General features: G+C 36.8%; 1 protein-coding gene across 1 annotated transcript in view; it reads right to left on the bottom strand.

Annotated features, from left to right (window-relative positions):
• Window positions 1–24,233, bottom strand: part of LOC138334639 (myoferlin-like) — a 101,530-nt gene that overhangs the window by 68,107 nt on the left and 9,190 nt on the right. The window contains exons 3-14 of the mRNA XM_069283275.1: window positions 18,142–18,233; window positions 15,929–16,034; window positions 15,315–15,384; window positions 14,421–14,620; window positions 8,925–9,119; window positions 8,589–8,639; window positions 8,065–8,211; window positions 6,564–6,607; window positions 6,257–6,339; window positions 5,328–5,431; window positions 4,760–4,773; window positions 4,458–4,550 (exon numbers count right to left, since the gene is read on the bottom strand). Of these exons, the coding sequence (XP_069139376.1) occupies window positions 4,458–4,550; window positions 4,760–4,773; window positions 5,328–5,431; window positions 6,257–6,339; window positions 6,564–6,607; window positions 8,065–8,211; window positions 8,589–8,639; window positions 8,925–9,119; window positions 14,421–14,620; window positions 15,315–15,384; window positions 15,929–16,034; window positions 18,142–18,233 (1,199 nt within the window). The remainder of the gene's footprint in view (window positions 1–4,457; window positions 4,551–4,759; window positions 4,774–5,327; window positions 5,432–6,256; window positions 6,340–6,563; window positions 6,608–8,064; window positions 8,212–8,588; window positions 8,640–8,924; window positions 9,120–14,420; window positions 14,621–15,314; window positions 15,385–15,928; window positions 16,035–18,141; window positions 18,234–24,233) is intronic.

Here is a 24,233-nt window from a genome sequence, read left to right as displayed (position 1 = left end):
ACATTTCTCCATGGAAGTCACATTTATCTTTAAACAGTTGACCTTGATCATTGGTCTAACTTGATATCTGACCTTGACCTATGACTGGAATATTAACTCGGAATATGACCTTGACTTTTGACCTTTTTGTAATGTGCTATTGTTTTATAAGACTGAGCTAACTTAACATTATTCTGAATTAGCCGTGCTTTAAAATCCTTATTTGACCTTGACTTATTTTGTCTAGAGAAGATATAAACACTTGATTTGAGAGATACACATTGTGAGTCCTTCAAAGTGATTCTGTAAAGAAAATGTGAATTCAAAAACAAGCAAGATATTTGTAATCGGAGGAATGAAAGAAATCAATTGTTCAAAATTGCAACACGATGCATAATATAGTGAAAGAAGTCTCCAGCAAATGTGAAAAGTGATAAAGATTTCAAATCTAAAACAGGGAAAAAGCATGTTTCAAATGCAGATTTGTAGCTTTAGTAAAAACTATCTTTCTTAGTGAGCACATGGTATAAGCCAACCTTGTTAACTATTAATGATAAGCAACCTAATCATTTATTAAGGACTCTGATTGTACACTGAGGCACACATATGTTTTATTTAGGCAATCTCAGTTGTTGTCATATTAAAGTCCAGATATTTAGTAAATTTCGTCAGTCAGGAGAAAAATTACAGGTAAATCTTAATTATCATTCAGTATAAAGGTATACAGTCACCCAGGATAAAGAACAAGTAAGTAAATCTTGTCACTCAAGATAAAGTCCAGATAAGTAAATATCTTCGCTCAGGATAAAGTACATGAGGTAAGTAAATCTCATCATTCAAAATAAAGTACAGGTAAATAAATCTTGTCACTCAGGATAAAGTACAGGTAAGTAAATCTCGTCACTCAGGATAAAGTACAGGTAAGTAAATCTCGTCACTCAGGATAAATTACAGGTAAGTTAATCTCATCACTCAGGATAAAGTACAGGTAAGTTAATCTCATCACTCAGGATAAAGTACAGGTAAGTATATCTCGTCACTAAGGATAAAGTACAGGTAATAAAATATCATTACTCAGTATAAAGTACAGGTAAATAAATCTCGTCACTCAGATGAGTTACAGGTAAGTAAATCTCGTCACTCAGGATAAATTCCAGGTAAATAGATCTCGTCATTCAGGATAAAGTACAGGTAAGTAAATCTCGTCACTCAGTATAAAGTACAGGTTAATAAATCTCATCACTCAGGATAAAGTACAGGTAAATAAATCTCGTCACTCAGGATAAGTTACAGGTAAATAAATCTCGTCACTCAGGATAAATTACAGGTAAATAAATCTCGTCACTCAGGATAAAGTACAGGTAAGTAAATCTCGTCACTCAGGATAAATTCCAGGTAAATAAATCTCGTCACTCAGGATAAATTACAGGTAAGTTAATCTCATCACTCAGGATAAAGTACAGGTAAGTAAATCTCGTCACTCAGGACAAATTCCAGGTAAATAAATCTTGTCACTCAGGATAAATTACAGGTAAGTTAATCTCATCACTCAGGATAAAGTACAGGTAAGTTAATCTCATCACTCAGGATAAAGTACAGGTAAGTAAATCTCGTCACTCAGGATAAAGTACAGGTAAATAAATCTCGTCACTCAGGATAAATTACAGGTAAATAAATCTGGTAACTCAGAATAAAGTACAGGTAAATAAATATCGTCACTCAGGATAAAGTAGAGGTAAATAAATCTGGTCACTCAGGATAAAGTACAGGTAAATAAATCTCGTCACTCAGGATAAATTACAGGTAAATAAATCTCGTCACTCAGGATAATTTACAGGTAAATAAATCTCGTCACTCAGGATATAGTACAGGTAAATAAATCTGGTCACTCAGAATAAAGTACAGGTAAATTAATCTCGTCACTCAGGATAAATTACAGGTAAATAAATCTCATCACTCAGGATAAATTACAGGTAAATAAATCTCGTCACTCAGGATAAATTACAGGTAAATAAATCTCGTCACTCAGGATAAATCATAGGTAAGTAAATCTCATCACTCAGGATAAATTACAGGTAAATAAATCTCGTCACTCAGGATAAATTACAGGTAAATATACAGGTAAATAAATCTCGTCACTCAGGATAAATTACAGGTAAATAAATCTCATCATCCTCAGGATAAAGTACAGGTAAGTAAATCTCGTCACTCAGGATAAAGTACAGGTAAATAAATCTCATCACTCAGGATAATTTACAGGTAAATAAATCTCGTCACTCAGGATAAATTACAGGTAAATAAATCTCGTCACTCAGGATAATTTACAGGTAAATAAATCTCGTCACTCAGGATAAATTACAGGTAAATAAATCTAGTCACTCAGAATAAAGTACAGGTAAATAAATCTCGTCACTCAGGATAAATCATAGGTAAATAAATCTGGTCACTCAGGATAAAGTACAGGTAAATAAATCTCGTCACTCAGGATAAATTACAGGTAAATAAATCTCATCACTCAGGATAAATTACAGGTAAATAAATCTAGTCACTCAGAATAAAGTACAGGTAAATAAATCTCGTCACTCAGGATAAATCATAGGTAAATAAATCTGGTCACTCAGGAAATAAAGTACAGGTAAATAATAAATCTGGTCACTCAGGATAAAGTACAGTAAATAAATCTCTCACAGATAATTTACAGGTAAATAAATCTCGTCACTCAGGATAAATTACAGGTAAATAAATCTAGTCACTCAGAATAAAGTACAGGTAAATAAATCTCGTCACTCAGGATAAATCATAGGTAAGTAAATTTCGTCATTCAGGATAAATTATAGGTAAGTAAATTTCGTCACTCAGGATAAAGAACAGACAAAAATTGAGGTTTATTTAGCATAACTTAGTTGCCTTCACTTAGTATCCCTGTTAATAGCTAGATCTCATTCCCCGTAATTTAGTAATTCTAAGTTGCCATTGTTGAAATATAAGCATTATGTTATTGGACTTTCAAAGGAGTCATGCCTATATGTAGGACAGCATGCGAGCAGACTGCTAGCTTCACACCAGTCTAATGATCTAGCCAATATTATATTGGTCTACATGTTTGGTATCTCAGTTTCACTTCACACTGGTCTAATGATCTAGCCAATATCATATTGGTCTACATGTTTGGTATCTCAGTTTTATTATGCCTACCTACTGAGCTATCTAGATAAACTATCACCTTAAACACTGTCGAATATAACTAAAAAGATCTAATTTTTCAGTTGAAAGAAATTTTAGATTTTTTTTTTCAAAACATCTCATTGAAATGAAATTTTGCATTGAAATTTTCAAGAGATGGATTTTTTTTTTTTTAATTTAGATCAATTTGTTTTACAAAATATTTTTCCATGCACAAAATACATGAAACAGCTTCACAAGAGAACAGAGACATAATTGGGTCTGTGACGAGGTCTAGGTAACAAGTGTTTTAACTGAGGACGGAGACATTGGGAAGATCAAAACAGCAGCATTTAAAATCAAAATTTGAATATAAATAGTAATTTGTCTAAGAAGGTGTACAATATTTATGTTTTTTGAAGAATTTCTTTAATTTGAGCAGCTAATATCAAATTTTTGCCTTATTATGAATGTTAGCAAAAAATATTTTGGCCTCAGATTTGACATGTATTAAAATGGAAAGTGATGGGAGTACCTTAAATTTGTATTCAATTTGTGTTCTTATGTTTTAAAAGTGATTTTTAGAAATGTTAAATTTTTCACAAAGAATTTGATACAACCACATTTGAAATGAACGGTGATAAAAGGAATTGAGGAAAGATGACGTGTTATATTATACCAAGGTAAATAAGAGAAGGCCAAGGGAACTAACTCTTTAAAGGAACAACTATAAAGTGTTTAAATATTACAGAGTTGTCTGCCCTTATCATTGGATATTGACCGTTACGTGTTTGTGAGTGTAACGTCGTGTTGAAAAAACGACATTATTTCTGCTCACAAAATTACGACATTGTAATCAATATCTAACTGCAAGGGCAGATAACTCTGCAATATTCAAAGATAGAATAAACTAACTAAACCCTAACATTTTTATAACAAGATGACAGTACCTGTATCTATTGAACATTAAACTGCATTCTATTTTCATCTAAGGTATATAAATGCCAACTGCATTACAAGAAAAAAAGATAAACAAACTCAAAACAAATTAACTAAATCAATTAAAGTGTGTATCATAGTGCAATGAAGTGTGTGAATCTATCAACCACTACATAGCATAACCAATTACATAATCTTTTTAATTCAACACAATGAACTTTAATTTTTTTTTATATCAAAAGACTTCTAACATTGAAGTCAATATTCAGAACATTATCTTTTTTAATAAATGAATTACAGTGGAACTTCCCAAACATCGTAATTTGATATTATAACTCTAAAAAAAGTATAAGAATATAAAAACGATTAATACATACCAGTCTTTGACACTGAACTTAATTCTCTCACACATAGAGGGGAACTGTAACAAAAGAAAGTGAAAACTCCAATACCTCCAACTCGGGTCAAATCTTCATGCGTAACAAAATAATCAAACACATTGCCCTTATGCATCACTACATGTAATTACGTTAAACAGAGAGTATGTAATTACGTTAACAGAGAGTATGTAACTACAACATTAACAGAGAGTATGTAATTATGTTAACAGAGAGTATGTAATTATGTTAACAGAGAGTATGTAATTACGTTAACAGAGAGTATAGTAATTAACATTAACAGAGAGTATGGAAACTACATTAACAGAGAGTATGTAATTATGTTTAACAGAGAGTATGTAATTACGTTAACAGAGAGTATGTAATTACGTTAACAGAGAGTATGTAATTATGTTAACAGAGAGTATGTAATTACGTTAACAGAGAGTATGTAATTACGTTAACAGAGAGTATGTAATTATGTTAACAGAGAGTATGTAATTATGTTAACAGAGAGTATGTAATTATGTTAACAGAGAGTATGTAATTACATTAACAGAGTATGTAGTATTTAACAGAGAGTAAGTAGATTATGTTAAAATTTGAAAAAAAATTCCTTCAGTAATTTCTGAGAAATAGCGATAAGAAACTTAAGTTGTTAAAATCCAAGATTGCTGACAGCCATCTTATATTCCGATCAACCCAAAATGCAATGTGCATAACTATAGGCACCAAAGGGGAACTTACACATGTATTTAAGATGCCTTCAGTACTTTATGAGAAGTAGCGATACAAATTTTTTATGGGTGGTGGAATGAACAGACACCACAGACGACAGGTCTAGATCTGATGATAACTATTTTATCTCACCTCTTTACCAGCAAATGTAAAGACAAAGTATGGATCGACAAGTTCTTTTTGTTCCTCTCCAATACCAAACACCTTCTTCACTCCCTGTAGGAAAGCTGGATCCACTGTAGGTCAAAGGTCATAACACATAAGTAAGCAAAAGAGTAGAATTACAAGGTGTTTGTAAGAATACCATATTCACCATAATTAGCGTCAAGGGTGCTTAAAAAAATTAACAAAGAGGGGCGCTTATTAGTGAACCAAAATATAAGTTGTGAACAAAAAGGTCAGACATATTTTAATACTTTCTGTACTCATGGAACATTAATCTAAATGGGGGCGTTACTACAACTTAAACTCCTTCTTCAGAAAAGGGGAGGGGCGCTTATAGATGAGGGGCACTAATTATGGTAAATACAGTATCTGGAATAGAATAATAAGCAATGATATCAGATGAAGCTTTACAATGATGTATTGAGAGTTATAATGACATATTAATGCTATAGTCCCTAAATAAGTTTTTGATTGGCTGATTCAACGTACTCCAGGGAATATCCTCTGCTCTAAATACACATAATTGTTTTTGATTGGCTAATCTTGGGAATGTCCTCTACTCTAAATATATTTAAATAGTTTTTGATTGGCTGATTCAACATACTCCAGGGAATATCCTCTGCTCTAAATACACTTAATTGTTTTTGATTGGCTAATCTTGGGAATGTCCTCTACTCTAAATATATTTAAATAGTTTTTGATTGGCTAATTCTACTTACTCCTGGGAATGTCCTCTGCTCTAAATACACTTAATTGTTTTTGATTGGCTAATCTTGGGAATGTCCTCTACTCTAAATATATTTAAATAGTTTTTGATTGGCTAATTCTACCCACTCCTGGGAATGTCCTCTGATCTAAAGATACTTCATAGTTTTTGATTGGCTGATTCTACTTACTCCTGGGAATGTCCTCTGCTCCAAACAATTTGAGTGTGAAGGTGGCAGGTCTCAGCTGGACACCCGAGGGTCTCAGTAGGTTACTGGAACAACAAACATCTCAATCTACACTGATCTTAGGGTGATAACTGTATACTAATTACTTACTTAATTCAATTACAATCTGGATTAATTTAGAGTTGACAGATACGACATTGACTTCATAACTGTATAATTATAAAGTGCTTTGAAACTTAAGAATATGTCTTAACAATTTACAACATGTCTACACCATTTCTACCTGTTCAAAGTGAATTTTGATAAATACCTCTCAATGTCATCACTTTCATCCTGTGCTGCAGCTTTGAAGCTCTGAAATAAGAATAATGTATGATCATATGTGGCATCTTCATATCAAATAGGAAATGTGTAATCAAAACAACATAAGGCCCATAGGGCCTGGATGGATGCACGACATATGAAACACTTGTAATAAGTTCCATGAGCTTAATGAACATTAATCAAAGTCTTTGTTTTCATCATTATAAAGAGTAACAAGGACATATTCATTCAGATCCCCCGCCAATGGAGATATCAAAGCTGAAGTAAGTTTGATTGTGGAGACTTATGTGTATGAAAAAAAACAGGAAAAAGGAAGTTGAGCTAAAGAAAGATGGAGTATAATTCAAGTAGAGCGTGGCTGCAATTGTTGAATCTGGTATACAGCCTTGACATTTATATTAGACTATATACACAAAGATGGGTGGAGTTTTGCAAAGTAACATTTACCATTTACTATGATATTTTCAGCAATGTTTCCATGGTAACGGAAAAAGTGCAAAAAATAAAAACCTAAAAATAGCAAAAGGTACTACTAGACCATAAAAAGAATGTGTCTATGGAGTCTATGGAGTTCCGTGCATATATCTCAACCGGTTTTCCAGTTATGCTGCGGAAACGAACCTGGTACAAATATATGATATTTTCAGCAATGTTTCCATGGTTATGGAAAAAGTGCAAAAAATGAAAACCTGAAAATAGCAAAAGGCACTACTAGACCATAAGAACAATGTGTCTATGAAGTTTCATGGAAATATCTCTGCTGGTTTTAGAGTTGTGCTCCGGAAATGATTCTTACACAAAAATCTGCCATTTTCAGCAATGTTTCCATGGTTACAGAAAAAAGTACAAAAAGTGAAAACCTTAAAATAGCAAAAGGCACTACTAGACCATAAGACCAATGTGTCTATGAAGTTTCGTGGAAATATCTCTTCTGGTTTTAGAGTTATGCTCTGGAAACGAACCTGGTACAAAAATATGATATTTTCAGCAATGTTTCCATGGTTACGGAAAAAATGCAAAAAATGAAAACCTAAAAATAGCAAAAGGCACTACTAGACCATAAGACCAATGTATGTATGAAGTTTCGTGGAAATATCTCTACTGGTTTTAGAGTTATGCTCCGGAAACCATTCGTACGGACGGACGGACGGACGGACGGACGGAACTCATTTGTATATCCCCCGCCAACTTCGTTGTGCAGGGGATAATAATTGAGTAAGTCCTTGTCAGAAAATGTCCATGTTAAACTCATCCAAGAATTGTTGAACTGCAAACCAAGTTTCACTATGATCAGTGAGCTTACTCAAGTAACATATTGTGTTTATAAGGTCTATTGCAAAGGGCAATAACTCCATATATTAGTTGAATAATTCCATTGTCCAAAGTCATCCAAGATTTTACTGATGTTAGGCTACAAAGAAAGACTTCAAGAATTTGTTCTACTAATTTATTTTTGCTCTAAATGATGTGTGTTTTGATGTATTTACCGGTGCTTCGTCCCCAGGGCCTATCACACAGGCACACACTTTGAGGTAGCCCTTAGCTCCCGCCATTGTGTCGCTGGCGTCGCTCAGTAGCAGCCATTTATTGATGAGGGCGTGCTTCTGTTCTATAAACACCATCCCAATGTCACACTAAAACAGAAAAGTTTGTAATATCTCACAATTGAAAGCTGGGTCAAAATATGTCCAACAGTCAGATATATAATTTAATGACAAAAAGTAAAATTTCTGAAAATTTTAATTGCTTTTAGTATCTATTTACATTTGATATGATTGTATATTGTTTTTTGATATATTGTTTTTGTTAATTTTTGGCTTTTTTTTTAATAAATCATAATTGCATATATTATATCATTGTTTTATTACTTTTGAAAAATATTTCGTTTGGCATAAATTTTCAGCTTATTGTAAAACAATAAATAGTAATAATAAGATACAAGTAACAATGAGAACCTTCATTTTTCTTAATATTTCTAAAATGTTTTATACATTTCTTATATATTACATACTTTGAATGATCCTATTAAGGCATCCGAACGAAGTCGCCGAGAGTTAAACACCTGAAAAACAAAAAATTTCTTTAGATAAAACTGAACAAAAATACAACATCCAAAAGTTCAAAGTTCACATAAAATTGGAACTAGACTTCTTGTCTTCACTTTTTCATCAATAAACCTATATGCAAGATGAACTTTCGCTGTTGTAAAATCTCTAATGCTAATATACCTATAGTTATTGAAACTTCCATATTGCCAGTTATCTAAACATCATATTCATCTTCATCTAATTAACACCGCACCCTAATCATCTAATTAATTAACATCACACCCTAATCTTGACCGTACCTGGAACTCAATGAGCTCATCAAACAGTTCTGCTGGTGAACAGTGGAAGTTGAAGAAGAAAGATTCGTTGAAGTATGGGCTGTTGGTCGACTTTTTCACCCGCGTCTGTTTCTGCTGATTGTAAACCGTGACCTTACACACTGGCTGGATATTAGCCCCTTGGAGTTGTCGCGCTTCAATGATTTTCACTCGGACCTTTAACAGAGAAATATTTTCATGAGACAAGAGGTCCAGAGGACCTGTATAAATGTCACCTGGTAATAATGAACATTTCCTCTTTGTTACTTGAGAGGTCTTGACTGTATATCCTTTGGACGGCCGTAACGTATTTATGCGTAATTATTCATTTGCCCCATTTCATGCACCCTTCTGGAGCCCCACTGAGACCGTTGAAAACTAAATACTAGTTTTTTGAAAAGGAGATGTTCATCCCTATATAGCATGTCAATATCGATTCGGTCATTGCATTAGTGACGTCACAAATCTGCACCTTTGAACATGCCGAAATAAGTAAAAAATTCAGGTCTGAAATCCGGATATCATTTTAGTGTGTGCCCGGAAACCTGTCGTTGTGAGCTTAATTATCAAGATACAGACATGCAGATGGTCTTAAACGATAGAAGAGATATCAAAGTAATAGAAAATAGAGAGAAAGGGAAAAGGAAGGGGAAAATAACACCAATTTCCAAAAAAAATAAAAAAAATAAAAAGTCCCACGCGCAGGTTTCTGCCTCCCATGACCCGTGCGTGGTGACCTTTAAGGGACTTCCGGTGACTGTTTTTGCTTGTTTGTAGTATGTACTGTTTGTTATCATCGTGAAAATGGCATCAAACCGAAATCTAGATGCAAACTGCTTTCATAGATGGCATTTGTTATAACCTACTATCAAAATTGAGTCAAGATCGAATCCTGCCGGTCTTGACTGTACATCAATGGCCTGTTCTGATATATATTACTCACACCCTGTACAGGGATAGCTGCAGTTTTACGGTTGTGAGATTTTTCTATTTCACCCTAGCCACACGAGATCTTTACATATGCTCACATAGGGTAAGAGAAAAAGAATCATTCACCCTCTTTGCTGTGAGGCAAGAGATCTCAACCCTCGGGATAAGATTCTTAAGCTGACAAACACTCAGTCTTGTTTTGACAAAATTAAGAAATTTACTTTACAGGTTGAGATTCTCATGCCTCACCCCAAAGGAGGGGAAATTCATATTACTCCTGATAAATGTTTTATCTCTCTCAAGTTAAGAAATCACATTTATTGAGGTCATAGGAAAGTTATCACCTAAGCAATAACAGTTTAATTAAAAACATACTCCAGTTATTCCACCCCTGGCCGTTAGATCAAAGCAAGTGACAAATTAGATTTCATTTATTCAAAAATAGTGTCCTAAGTCAAGTTACAACTAAAACAAGAATGTTCAGTACCATCAATTAAACAATCAAAAACGTACTATATGTTGTATATAGGTTAAAACTGCAACATTTTTTAAAAGAAAAAAAAAGACATTGTTTGGGATTTGTTTTCTCTCACCCCCAATAACAATATTCTTAATTAAGTTGTTCATCATCATATGGTGACTAAGATATAGATCATATAATCCCTGATTCACATTCAATACAGACCAGTATCTAATTGTGAGACCTATTTATCTACCGTTTAGACCAGATCATATTTCCTTTATTTCTTTTGTGAGTGTAGGATGATTACGTAAGTAAAGTTTTCTTTACACAACAAAACAATGCAGGGTATTGACATCAAACACATGTTACCGTATCCTGACGAACAACACTTGATGTACATGACATTCATGTACGCTTCTGTGTCAATAATCCGACCTGGAATGTATTGTCTCAAATCGGCCAACCAGGTACGAAATGGCAGTTTTAATCGACCAACCTGGTAATCATCAAATCTAGGGAGACGATGGGGACAGTGCAGGATAGGAATGACATGGGTTACAGTACAGGACAGGAATGACATGGGTTACTGTTTATATCATATGTCCCCATCTCCATGTCATGGTACAGACATTAAAACAAAAACAATGACACATTGTGTCTGTCTAACTATTTCTCTTACATATTATTCAAACTTTTTTGTCTGTATTGAATAATTTTGTGCCAGCTAATTCAATCATTCACCAGTCTTTGTAATGATGAATTTTTCATGAATATTGTCACCAAGCATTCTATGTTGTTATCCAATTATTAAACTTCCTAGACTATTACAGTCTCCTATATTAAATTCACATTCTCAAACAAAATCAATTTTAGAAAAATACATTCATATTCAATTAATCAATTTAGAACAATATCATTGAAATCGCTGGTCACAGTTTAATTTACAGAAGTTTCATCTTATTATAAATTTGTATAATTGATATTTCGCTGGTTGACAGCCGTGACAGATAATTAAATAAACTAATCAATAGCTAAGTACATGTATAGAGACTCTCATTGTTAAACACCAGCTGGCATGCCTACACAACAAATCCTCATACCACCAGTCAGAGGCTCTAACGATTGAGGTACCACAGGTCAGATTCAAACCCTGCACCTCCAACCAATAGCTGGGTGCTCTTCCAATTGGCTACCTGCAGGTCACATGTCAGATTCAAACCCTGCACCTCCAAACCATAGCTGGGTGCTCTTCCAATTCAGCTCCCTGGTCACAGGTCAGATTCAAACCCTGCACCTCCAAACCATAGCTGGGTGCTCTTCCAATTGAGCTCCCTGGTCACAGGTCAGATTCAAACCCTGCACCTCCAAACCATAGCTGGGTGCTCTTCCAATTCAGCTCCCTGGTCACAGGTCGGATTCAAACCCTGCACCTCCAAACCATAGCTGGGTGCTCTTCCAATTCAGCTCCCTGGTCACAGGTCAGATTCAAACCCTGCACCTCCAAACCATAGCTGGGTGCTCTTCCAATTCAGCTCCCTGGTCACAGGTCAGATTCAAACCCTGCACCTTCAAACGATAGCTGGGTGCTTTTCTAATTCAGCTCCCTGGTCACAGGTCAGATTCAAACCCTGCACCTCCAAAGAATAGCTGGGTGCTCTTCTAATTCAGCTCCCTGGTCACAGGTCAGATTCAAACCCTGCACCTCCAAACAATAGCTGGGTGCTCTTCTAATTCAGCTCCCTGGTCAAAGGTCAGATTCAAACCCTGCACCTCCAAACCATAGCTGGTTGCTCTTCCAATTGAGCTCCCTGGTCACAGGTCAGATTCAAACCCTGCACCTCCAACCAATAGCTGGGTGCTCTTCCAATTGAGCTCCCTGGTCACAGGTCAGATTCAAACCCTGCACCTCCAAATAATAGCTGGGTGCTCTTCTAATTCAGCTCCCTGGTCACAGGTCAGATTCAAACCCTGCACCTCCAAACCATAGCTGGGTGCTCTTCTAATTCAGCTCCCTGGTCACAGGTCAGATTCAAACCCTGCACCTCCAAACCATAGCTGGGTGCTCTTCCAATTCAGCTCCCTGGTCACAGGTCAGATTCAAACCCTGCACCTCCAAACCATAGCTGGGTGCTCTTCCAATTCAGCTTCCTGGTCACAGGTCAGATTCAAACCCTGCACCTCCAAACCAATAGCTGGGTGCTCTTCCAATTCAGCTCCCTGGTCACAGGTCAGATTCAAACCCTGCACCTCCAAACAATAGCTGGGTGCTCTTCCAATTGAGCTCCCTGGTCACATGTCAGATTCAAACCCTGCACCTCCAAACAATAGCTGGGTGCTCTTCTAATTCAGCTCCCTGGTCAAAGGTCAGATTCAAACCCTGCACCTCCAAACCATAGCTGGTTGCTCTTCCAATTGAGCTCCCTGGTCACAGATCAGATTCAAACCCTGCACCTCCAACCAATAGCTGGGTGCTCTTCCAATTGAGCTCCCTGGTCACAGGTCAGATTCAAACCCTGCACCTCCAAACCAATAGCTGGGTGCTCTTCCAATTCAGCTCCCTGGTCACAGGTCGGATTCAAACCCTGCACCTCCAAACCATAGCTGGGTGCTCTTCCAATTCAGCTCTCTGGTCACAGGTCAGATTCAAACCCTGCACCTTCAAACGATAGCTGGGTGCTCTTCCAATTGAGCTACCTGGTCACACGTCAGATTCAAACCCTGCACCTCCAAACGATAGCTGGGTGCTCTTCCAATTGAGCTACCTGGTCACAGGTCAGATTCAAACCCTGCACCTCCAAACGATAGCTGGGTGCTCTTCCAATTGAGCTACCTGGTCACATGTCAGATTCAAACCCTGCACCTCCAAACGATAGCTGGGTGCTCTTCCAATTGAGCTACCTGGTCACATATCAGATTCAAACCCTGCACCTCCAAACCATAGCTGGGTGCTCTTCCAATTGAGCTACCACAGGTTAGATTCAAACCCTGCACCTCCAAACAAAAGCTGGGTGCACTTCCAATTGAGCTACCTGGTCACATGTCAGATTCAAACCCTGCACCTTAAGACCATAGCTGGGGGCTATTCCAATTGGCTACCTGCAGGTCACATGTCAGATTCAAACCCTGCACCTCCAAACCATAGCTGGGTGCTCTTCCAATTGAGCTACCTGGTCACATGTCAGATTCAAACCCTGCACCTCCAAACAATAGCTGGGTGCTCTTCCAATTGAGCTACCTGGTCACATGTCAGATTCAAACCCTGCACCTCCAAACCATAGCTGGGTGCTCTTCCAATTGGCTACCTGGTCACATGTCAGATTCAAACCCTGCACCTCCAAACGATAGCTGGGTGCTCTTCCAATTGAGCTCCCTGGTCACACGTCAGATTCAAACCCTGCACCTCCAAACGATAGCTGGGTGCTCTTCCAATTGAGCTACCTGGTCACATGTCAGATTCAAACCCTGCACCTCCAAACTATAGCTGGGTGCTCTTCCAATTGAGCTCCCTGGTCACATGTCAGATTCAAACCCTGCACCACTAAACGATAGCTGGGTGCTCTTCCAATTGAGCTCACTGGTCACACGTCAGATTCAAACCCTGCACCTCCAAACCATAGCTGGGTGCTCTTCCAATTGAGCTACCACAGGTTAGATTCAAACCCTGCACCTCCAAACAATAGCTGGGTGCACTTCCAATTGAGCTCCCTGGTCATATGTCAGATTCAAACCCTGCACCTCCAAACAATGGCTGGGTGCTCTTCCAATTGGCTACCTGCAGGTCACATGTCAGATTCAAACCCTGCACCGCCAAACAATAGCTGGGTGCACTTCCAATTGAGCTACCTGGTCACATGTCAGATTCAAACCCTGCACCTTAAGACCATAGCTTGGGGCTATTCCAATTGGCTACCTGCAGGTCACATGTCAGATTCAAACCCTGCAACTCCAAACCATAACTGGGTGCTCTTCCAATTGAGCTCCCTGGTCACAGTCAATTAAAACATTACTAGACTGAATTAGTGAACTATTTATAGCTTAAGGCTACATCAACGGGCTACAATGGATTGTAAACTGTGGTTGATTACCTGGAAATCTGTAGGTTTTGTGGACAGATTTTTAAGTAAACCACGCCTGGCAGTTCTTTTCTTCTTTTTCTTTTTTGGTACCACTTGACCCGTGGCTGGATCAATGACTGGAGGTCCACTTTCCTCTTCTTCCTCTTCTTCCTCCTCCATTTCCTCTCCCCCGGCTTCAGTCATATCACCCACTACCTCAGACTGGCTTACTGTTACAAACATTCAAATGTCAAATTAAAGAGGTGGTCAGATAGCACAGTAATAGACTGGCTTACTGTTACAAACATCAAATGTTTAAATAAACAGGTGGTCGGAAAGCACAGTAATAGACTACAAACATCAAATGTTTAAATAAACAGGTCATCAGATAGCACAGTAATAGACTGGCTTACTGTTACAAACATCAAATGTCTGAATAAACAGGTGGTCGGAAAGCACAGTAATATATCAAGGTCGAAAGCACAGTAATAGACTACAAACATCAAATGTTTAAATAAACAGGTCGTTAGATAGCACAGTAATAGACTGGCTTACTGTTACAAACATCAAATGTCTGAATAAACAGGTGGTCGGAAAGCACAGTAATATATCTAGACTGGCTTACTGTTACAAACATTCAAATGTCTGAATAAAGAGGAGGTCAGATAGCAGAGAAATAGACTGGCTTACTGTTACAAATATCAAATGTTTTAATAGACAAGCAGTTAGATTACACTTTTGATTGGCCTGATGCCTTAGAAGGATTGTGCAAAATTTCAATGAATTTGCATGAGAAGTTTTTTTAATTTTGTTTAAAGACACAGTGCACAACGGATGACGACAGACAAAAGGTCACTCTTCAAACACATACAACTTTAACTGTACTAAATTGAGTACTTTTACAGTACATTTGTATATACATACCAGCAGCCACTGCAGGTTTGGCAGCACCAGCGGGAGGTTTATAAGACAACTTCAGATTAATCTGAGAGGACTGAAAAAACAAACACAGTTCATGGTGAGTCACAGAATACAACTAATTCTGTACAAGTCACATAATACAACTCATCCTGTACAAGTCACAAAATACAACTAATTCTGTACAAGTCACAGAATACAACTAACTCTGTACAAGTCACAGAATACAACTACAGCTGTACAAGTCACAGAATACAACTATATATATATATATATATATGTATACAGCTCACTCTGTACAAGTCACAGACTACAACTACAGCTGAACAAGTCACCGAATACAACTAACTCTGTACAAGTCACAGAATACAACTATATATATATATATATGTATACAGCTCACTCTGTTCAAGGCACAGAATACAACTACAGCTGTACAAGTCACAGAATAATACTAAACCAGTTGTACAAGTCACACAATACAACTAACTCTATACAAGGCACAGAATACAACTAACCGGTTCAAATCAAAGAATACTAAAATAGCAGTACAATTCACAGAATACTACTAGAGTTGTACAAGTCAAAGAATATTACTAAAATAGACTTGTTGTACCTACCGGAAGTGTGAGATTGTTTTTGTCTGTAAGGTTGGCTGTGACTGGTTCCTGTTGGGCTCCCCCTCTGGTCAGGTTACGGAGGGGCACCTTTACTTTACCTAATAATCTGTAATAAACAGCATTGTATACAACATCATTCCTACGGGTCTAAATATTCATGATTTTAGCTTATTAATCAACATTTAAATTTCTGATATATTAAAACCTGGTAATAAATGTACACATGCCTTAAAGGTCAAGATCATTCATTTGAACAAACTTGGTAGCCCCCAGCATGTACAGGCTTATATCAGGTCTCTAGGCCTTTTTGGTATTCACAAGAAGTTGCTCATAGATCGTATCTATTTGACTTCTAAGACCTTAAATGAGGTTCAAGGTCATTCTTTTGAACAAACTTGGTAGCCCTTCATGTCAGCATGCTGTAGGCCAAATATGAGTAGCCTCGGTCTGTCGGTATTTAGAAGAAGTCGTTTGAATAGGAAGTTTACGACACAGCGGACGTATGACAGATCATGAATAGCAGTCAAGGTCATTCATTTAAACAAACATGGTAGCCCTTAAGCTTTATCCCAACATGTCGCAGACTGAATATTAGGTCTCTAGGCCTCTTAGTTATTCACAAGAAGTCATTCAAAGATACTAGCCTTTTCACTCCTGTGACTTCGAATGAATGTCATTCATTTGGTAGCTATTCATGCCAGCAAGCGGCAAGCCCAATATGAGTACACTGGGTCGTTCAGTTATTGAGAAGAATTTGTGTTTGCCTCTGAATACATACCAACCCAGTTCACTCTCCAATATGTTCACTTTGAGAGGTCTACAGCACCATGTACATAACAGATCGAGATTTAAATTGTGCCGTAAGCTGGGCTCGAAACGGCGGCCCGGACTTACTGGTCCGCCACTCCATCAACTGAGTTAAAGAGAAATTCCCCCAGCATAAAGCTAGAAGGCCAAAATATCACTTTGTACAATTAAAACCAATGCTAGATAGACTCTATCTTCAGTTTACTTTATGGTTAAAAACAGCCATCATTTCTGTTTATAACATGTGTCCTAGGCTCAGCGGTCAGACACTAACATTAAGTGGGAAATGAAATGTCAATCGTGCTGGTACTTACAGTGAAGTGTACAAATATTCAAACAATTTCCTGTACGACTTCAGAAATGGCTGCCAACCTCAACATACAATGCCGACAGGCTAATACTTCTGATCAAGTTGATCTTACTAATTGATTTTACAATAAAAATTTTAATATATGCACAATGTTTCCTAAGCAGCTGTTACGATGATATAAGAAATGTAATTACAAAGGGAACAAGTGTGTGAGGCTTACAACAGGAAGTCATCTGATAGTCCCATGGAAAAGCTATAAATCATCAAGTATTGTCCCAGTCAAGCTTTAAAGTAAACTTTCTACCTAAACCGAGATTCAATATTCTAACAGTAATTATGGTACGATTCTGATATCAGATTGACCTTAAGAGAAGAGCAAGGTCATATATACAAACAATCCTAAAAACTATCAGTTCTTTATAGCTTACTGGTATGATACCAGGTGGAATTTAAATGATCATTCAAGCTCATCCAAATTCTAAACACCAACTTGATTGTCAGACGACAGGAAGCTATATATTCAGCCACATTTACATCAGTCCTACAAAGAGCTGTGTAGGTAAGTTTCAAATATATGATAAAATAATTCTATTTGGAATTATACATGAGTTAATACCAGATATATATACATGTTACAAATGCCTATATTTACTGCTGCACAGATTATTTACAACCCTTCCTTCTAGAAAAAGTATTTAACTCTGTAACTTCTGTGAGTCAGGAACTTATTTGAAGTATTTGTCATTGTAACTGTCTTTGGTCCTGTCTTATTGGCCCTTAGAGACAATAATTCACTATTTTGATTAACTCAGTCATAATAGCTAAAGGTTTCTACAAAACTTCAATGAATTTGATTCAGTGGTTTATGAGAAGAAGTTAAAATATATAGTTGTTATGGACGAACGACAGACGATGATGGACAAACTTTGTCTCAAGTGAACTAAAATTTGATTGATTTGGGGGCCAAAGAAGGGGACAAACTGAAGTATCACTATTTGTGCTTAATGTTATTAGACTCAACTTTCTGGTTATATGCCCGGAGTGATTTTTTCCCCCACTTAGGTCACTATAGGTCAGTGATATTAGTGTGATGTACCTGTTTCTGCCCACTCTCTCCCAGTCTTTGATTGTGACAACAAGTTCATCGGCGGCGGTTAGAGCAATACCATTCAGGTCAAACTCGAAGGTCTGTAACAGAAAAACACAAAAATCATCAGTCACAACAAGTATGGTAAAATATCATTGAATCTTTAAAAAAGACATGATATAATGCAGCTTTTGTTTGCAAATCATGGGTTTATGGATTTCAGTTCAGAAAACAGATGTTGAAAAATTATTGTATACCACTGAAAAAGTATATGTAGGTCACAGTGACCTAGTTATGCATTAATTGCTATATTTTTGAATTAAAAACTTTTAATGATTTTTTTGAAAACTTTCATTTTACAACAATTTGATAGCTTGATATTAATGTATAGTACTGCATGTGGATCTTGACATGACCTGGTTCAGATGATTACATCTTAGATAGGGTCACATGGGTTTGGTGAAGGGAATGAATTAGGTCATATCCATTGAATGATATTGTCTATTTAACATTTTCGGGTTGTCCATGTTCAAAGCATTCTGGTTTTTAAGTTATCTAAGTTTGCTTTATGAGATAATCTCAAGCTACACCGACACTGAAGGTAGAATGTTAGAATTGTGTCTGCAGCTCCAGTACAGGATCATAAAAAAACATTGTTATTGATTTGGTCTGTATTATTCTGAAATTATTCTTTTTTTTTCAGTAAAGACTAATCAACTTAACTTATCCATTTCTAATATGACAATTCATTGTCTATGTATACCTGTTAAGCTATCAATGCTAAGCTGACAGTGGGCTGTATAGTTCACAAAGCATACATTGCCACAGTGTACTGTGTTACACTATCCCTGTACAGTTACGACGACCAGTGCTGCCCTCTTGATTCCCGTTAAAAGTTTATACCTCAGGGACACCTACATAAATACCAGCAGCTCAACATAATTGACTTAATGACTATCCCTATAGCCTTCATTGTCAGTTACATAAGGATTGCCTTCTACACCTTACTGAGCAACACATACACAGAATTAAATGGTACCAATATCTATCTCGTGTCAATACTGTTTCCTGAAAAGCTGATAGGAAAACTTAACAGAAAATTGACAATATCTAGATATTTTTCCAGGACAATATTTGACAAAAGAGGCCTGAATTCTTGTAGGATTGCAGATATACCGCATAATCTGTCTCTTAAAATGAGCTCCTTTTCTTTTTGTTGTCGTTTATTGATACGCTCATTTTAGCGTATCAATAAACAATAACAAAAAGAAAAGGAGCTCATTTTAAGAGACAGATTATTCGGTCTAGATTGCAGACACAGAGCTTGGGGCATGAATTCTTGTAGGATTGCAATTACCAGGAGGCCTAAATTCTTGTAGGATTGCAGACAAGAGGCCTGAATTCTTGTACGATTGCAGATAACAAGAGGCCTAAATTCTTGTACGATTGCAGACAACAGGAGGCCTAAATTCTTGTACGATTGCAGATAACAAGAGGCCTAAATTCTTGTAGGATTGCAGACAACAAGAGGCCTAAATTCTTGTAGGATTGGAGACAACAAGAGGCCTAAATTCTTGTAGATTGCAGACAACAAGAGGCCTAAATTCTTGTAGATTGCAGACAACAAGAGGCCTAAATTCTTGTAGGATTGCAGACAACAAGAGGCCTAAATTCTTGTACGATTGCAGACAACAAGAGGCCTAAATTCTTGTACGATTGCAGACAACAAGAGGCCTAAATTCTTGTACGATTGCAGATAACAAGAGGCCTAAATTCTTGTAGGATTGCAGACAAGAGGCCTGAATTCTGGTAGGATTGCAGACAAGAGGCCTGAATTCTTGTACGATTGCAGACAAGAGGCCTGAATTCTTGTACGATTGCAGACAAGAGGCCTAAATTCTTGTAGGATTGCAGACAACAAGAGGCCTAAATTCTTGTAGGATTGCAAACAACAAGAGGCCTAAATTCTTGTAGGATTGCAAACAACAAGAGGCCTATAAATTCTTGTACGATTGCAGTCAACAAGAGGCCTAAATTCTTGTAGGATTGCAGATAACAAGAGGCCTAAATTCTAGTAAGATTGCAGACAACAAGAGGCCTAAATTCTTGTACGATTGCAGACAACAAGAGGCCTTAATTCTTGTAGGATTGCAGACAACAAGAGGCCGAAAATTCTTGTAGGATTGCAGACAACAAGAGGCCGAAATTCTTGTAGGATTGCAAACAACAAGAGGCCTAAATTCTTGTACGATTGCAAACAACAAGAGGCCTATAAATTCTTGTACGATTGCAGTCAACAAGAGGCCTAAATTCTTGTAGGATTGCAGATAACAAGAGGCCTAAATTCTAGTAAGATTGCAGACAACAAGAGGCCTAAATTCTTGTACGATTGCAGACAACAAGAGGCCTAAATTCTTGTACGATTGCAGACAACAAGAGGCCTAAATTCTTGTACGATTGCAGATAACAAGAGGCCTAAATTCTTGTACGATTGCAGATAACAAGAGGCCTAAATTCTTGTAGGATTGCAGACAACAAGAGGCCAAATTCTTGTAGGATTGCAGACAACAAGAGGCCGAAATTCTTGTAGGATTGCAAACAACAAGAGGCCTAATTCTTGTAGATTGCAAACAACAAGAGGCCTAAATTCTTGTAGGATTGCAGTCAACAAGAGGCCTTAATTCTTGTAAGATTGCAGATAACAAGAGGCCTAAATTCTAGTAAGATTGCAGACAACAAGAGGCCTAAATTCTTCTACGATTGCAGACAACAAGAGGCCTAAATTCTTGTACGATTGCAGAAAACAAGAGGCCTAAATTCTTGTACGATTGCAGATAACAAGAGGCCTAAATTCTTGTACGATTGCAGACAACAAGAGGCCTAAATTCTTGTACGATTGCAGACAACAAGAGGCCTAAATTCTTGTACGATTGCAGACAACAAGAGGCCTAAATTCTTGTACGATTGCAGACAACAAGAGGCCTAAATTCCTGTAGGATTGCAGACAACAAGAAGCCAAAGTTCTTGTAAGATTGCAGACAAGAGGCCTAAATTCTTGTACGATTGCAGACAACAAGAGGCCTAAATTCCTGTAGGATTGCAGACAACAAGAGGCCTAAATTCTTGTACGATTGCAGACAACAAGAGGCCTAAATTCTTGTACGATTGCAGACAACAAGAGGCCTAAATTCTTGTAAGATTGCAGACAACAAGAGGCCGAAATTCTTGTAGGATTGCAGACAACAAGAGGCATGAATTACAACATTAAAAGCGCATTGTTTTATAGTTTTTCAGCTAACTTTAAAAACAGATAGAAGTCTGCATTACCAGTTCACATGATGACAGAAAATAATGAGTTCTCTTGAAGGGTTTATACAATGTATTAATCCTAGTAGACTTATTTATTCTTGTTCTGGCTTTAACGACTGAATGCTCAATCGTTCAGTCAAACACCAGTCAAACACCAAAGAGAATTCAAGGCTTTTACAAAGATGTCAGACATGATTACCACTTGGTGAGATTTGTCACACTGAAACCCTTCCCTCATTATATCTGTATACACCTGTCACTGTGCATCTGAATGTTATCAAACAGAATAAACAAAACAGTAACACTAGTGTATCCGAGGTGTAAGACGTATATAAAAATGTGTGCCTGTGTGTTAAATATTTATTACCATATGTGACCCAATACGCGCCCAGGGCATTTAAAAAATTGAAAAAAATGAAATGGTGCTTACAAACCTATACAGATTTGATGTTTTGGTCTTTATCTCGCCCAACAATTGAAATTGAGGCCTCAAAAGGGGGAGGGGCACTTACATGGTCATGGGAGCTTAATGGGTCAAATATGGTATGTTTTAAATTAAGTTTTGTTTTATATTACTATATAATCCTGGACCTTTTCTGGTGAACGGTAAGTTTTAAAGAAATAAAGAGTTGAAATGTTTAACAGATATGCTATCAAGGGTAACTAGGTACACATCAATAATATATAGATAATTAATGTAATCACTGAGGCATGCTCCACAGCCAACAACTGTCTGTAGGAGTAGCGTGTTCTGATTCAAAATTTTATCATATGATGCAACAATGTGGAACATTATTACAAAGATCCACACCCATCTATATCATGCTTCATTCTCCACAGAAAACATTAAAGTAGATACACAAAATGTACAACAAATCTTCTTGCATGCATCAATTTATCAGAGGTCATGGTCACAGTAGCCGAGTGGTTGACAAATTACCACTTCTTGGTTATAAGTTCAAAACCTAGCTGACTTAGGGAGGGGGATTAGATTGGTTTGGGTCATAGATACTAATTATTGTAACCTTTTGTGCTGTTCATACAAAATTCAACCTTTTCAGATGAGAAGACCGGGAAATGAAAATTTTTAGGGTATAAAAAGTACCTGGATACTATTTATGCAGGAGGTACATTTTAAGCACGACACCAGTCAATAGTTTGACTGTTAACCAACAAGGAAGTCATAATTTGTTGTTGACGTCATAAGCACGGGCAAAAGTCTTTCTCGCCAGCAGCTGTGATAAGTTTAAGATTTCGGTTGAGGTAACAACTGAACTCCGGCCTTCGGGAAACAGTTCATCAGGTTGGTCCCAACATCTCAGGGAAAATTTGACTGTTGACTGATAAGGCATGAAACAATTGTAAATTGTTTACAGACAGATAGACAATGGACTACAGACAAAAGTCGATTTGAATAGCCCACTTTCTGATAATAGTGGACTAAAAACAGCTATTTCAGCTAAATAGCTAAAAAAAACTATGTCTGAAGAAGGTATGTGTACAGTCTTGTTATCACGAGTATTTAGTTCCTGGTGTAGTCACAAGATCAAACATTTAAATAAAACCTGGTACTGTCTAGTCTAAGGTGGACACAGATGCCAAGCCCTTCTGGTGTTTACAATGCACGAGAACTCCCACGCTGGAATTTATATTAAATTCAACCAGTATAGAGACCTAGTAATGTATCTGCTCTGCACCTTACATGTAGGTGTATCGGGAATGTGGAGATATGTAGTCTTCCTATTACCTGTATGTATAGGTAATAAAATACTTCCATATTTATAAAGTTAACATTTAACAGTACATGGAATTCTTTATCACCTGTATGCAAGAGCATATCAACCATAATACAGTATTTATTGTATAAAGTTGATATGTTCAAAATCCCGTACTTATAACATATAGGTATAACTTCATCATAATATCTATATTACAGGTACATCACCGCCACACCTATATATCACATGTATATATACCACATGTATATTTCATTATCTATTTCCATTCCTTTTATAGCTATAATACATGTCTACAAAGAGTCCATACTGGTATAAGATCAGTGTGAAATATCGCCTGACTGAATGTCTCAATAATTGAAATGTAAATGTTTGTGCGTTAGATTATGACGTCACAGCACTGGCCTTGTACAGGTTTCAGATTCCTAGTGTTATTTACGTGGGGAAAATCATCCAAGCGAAACCATATTACATTTCTGAGCTCTGATGCACACACAGGTACCTGTATAAATGTGTACCTGTAGGTCTGTGTTGATAGTCACTCTCGTCCTGCCCATTCAGCAGATTTTTATATGACAATAATATTAATGAATGAGTATGGTGTGGGGCGGTATGAAATACAAACTGACATATTAGTATTCAACTCAATACAAGGTGCTTAAAAATTGAAAAAAAAAACAAAGATGCTTAATGAAACGAAATTATTGCCAACCAATACAATTTTGATAGTTTTGGTCGTATGTAAAATTGAGGCCTCAAAAGGGAGAGAGGCACCTATAGGGACATGGGCGCATATTGGGTCGAATAGGGTATTAGTATTTTCATGTTTGGTTTTAGAAATAAATTTACTATGGAAATTATGCTTCCTCACTTGGCATGGAAATTGGCATGCCTAATTGTTTATTAATTATTAAACTACCGTACTCGACCTGATAAGCACCCAAGGCGCTTAATTTTTTTTTATAAATAAAGGGGCGCTTAATAGAACTAAATTTGGACTAGCCTTTCATAATATTATTGGAAGAAGTAAACAATAAATCATTTTGCAAAAGAAAC

This window comes from Argopecten irradians, chromosome 11 (genome assembly GCF_041381155.1).
Source record: "Argopecten irradians isolate NY chromosome 11, Ai_NY, whole genome shotgun sequence".
Lineage (NCBI taxonomy): Eukaryota > Metazoa > Mollusca > Bivalvia > Pectinida > Pectinidae > Argopecten > Argopecten irradians.
The sequence above is the reverse complement of the archived record's forward strand: the minus strand, read 5'-3'. Positions and strand labels throughout refer to the sequence as shown.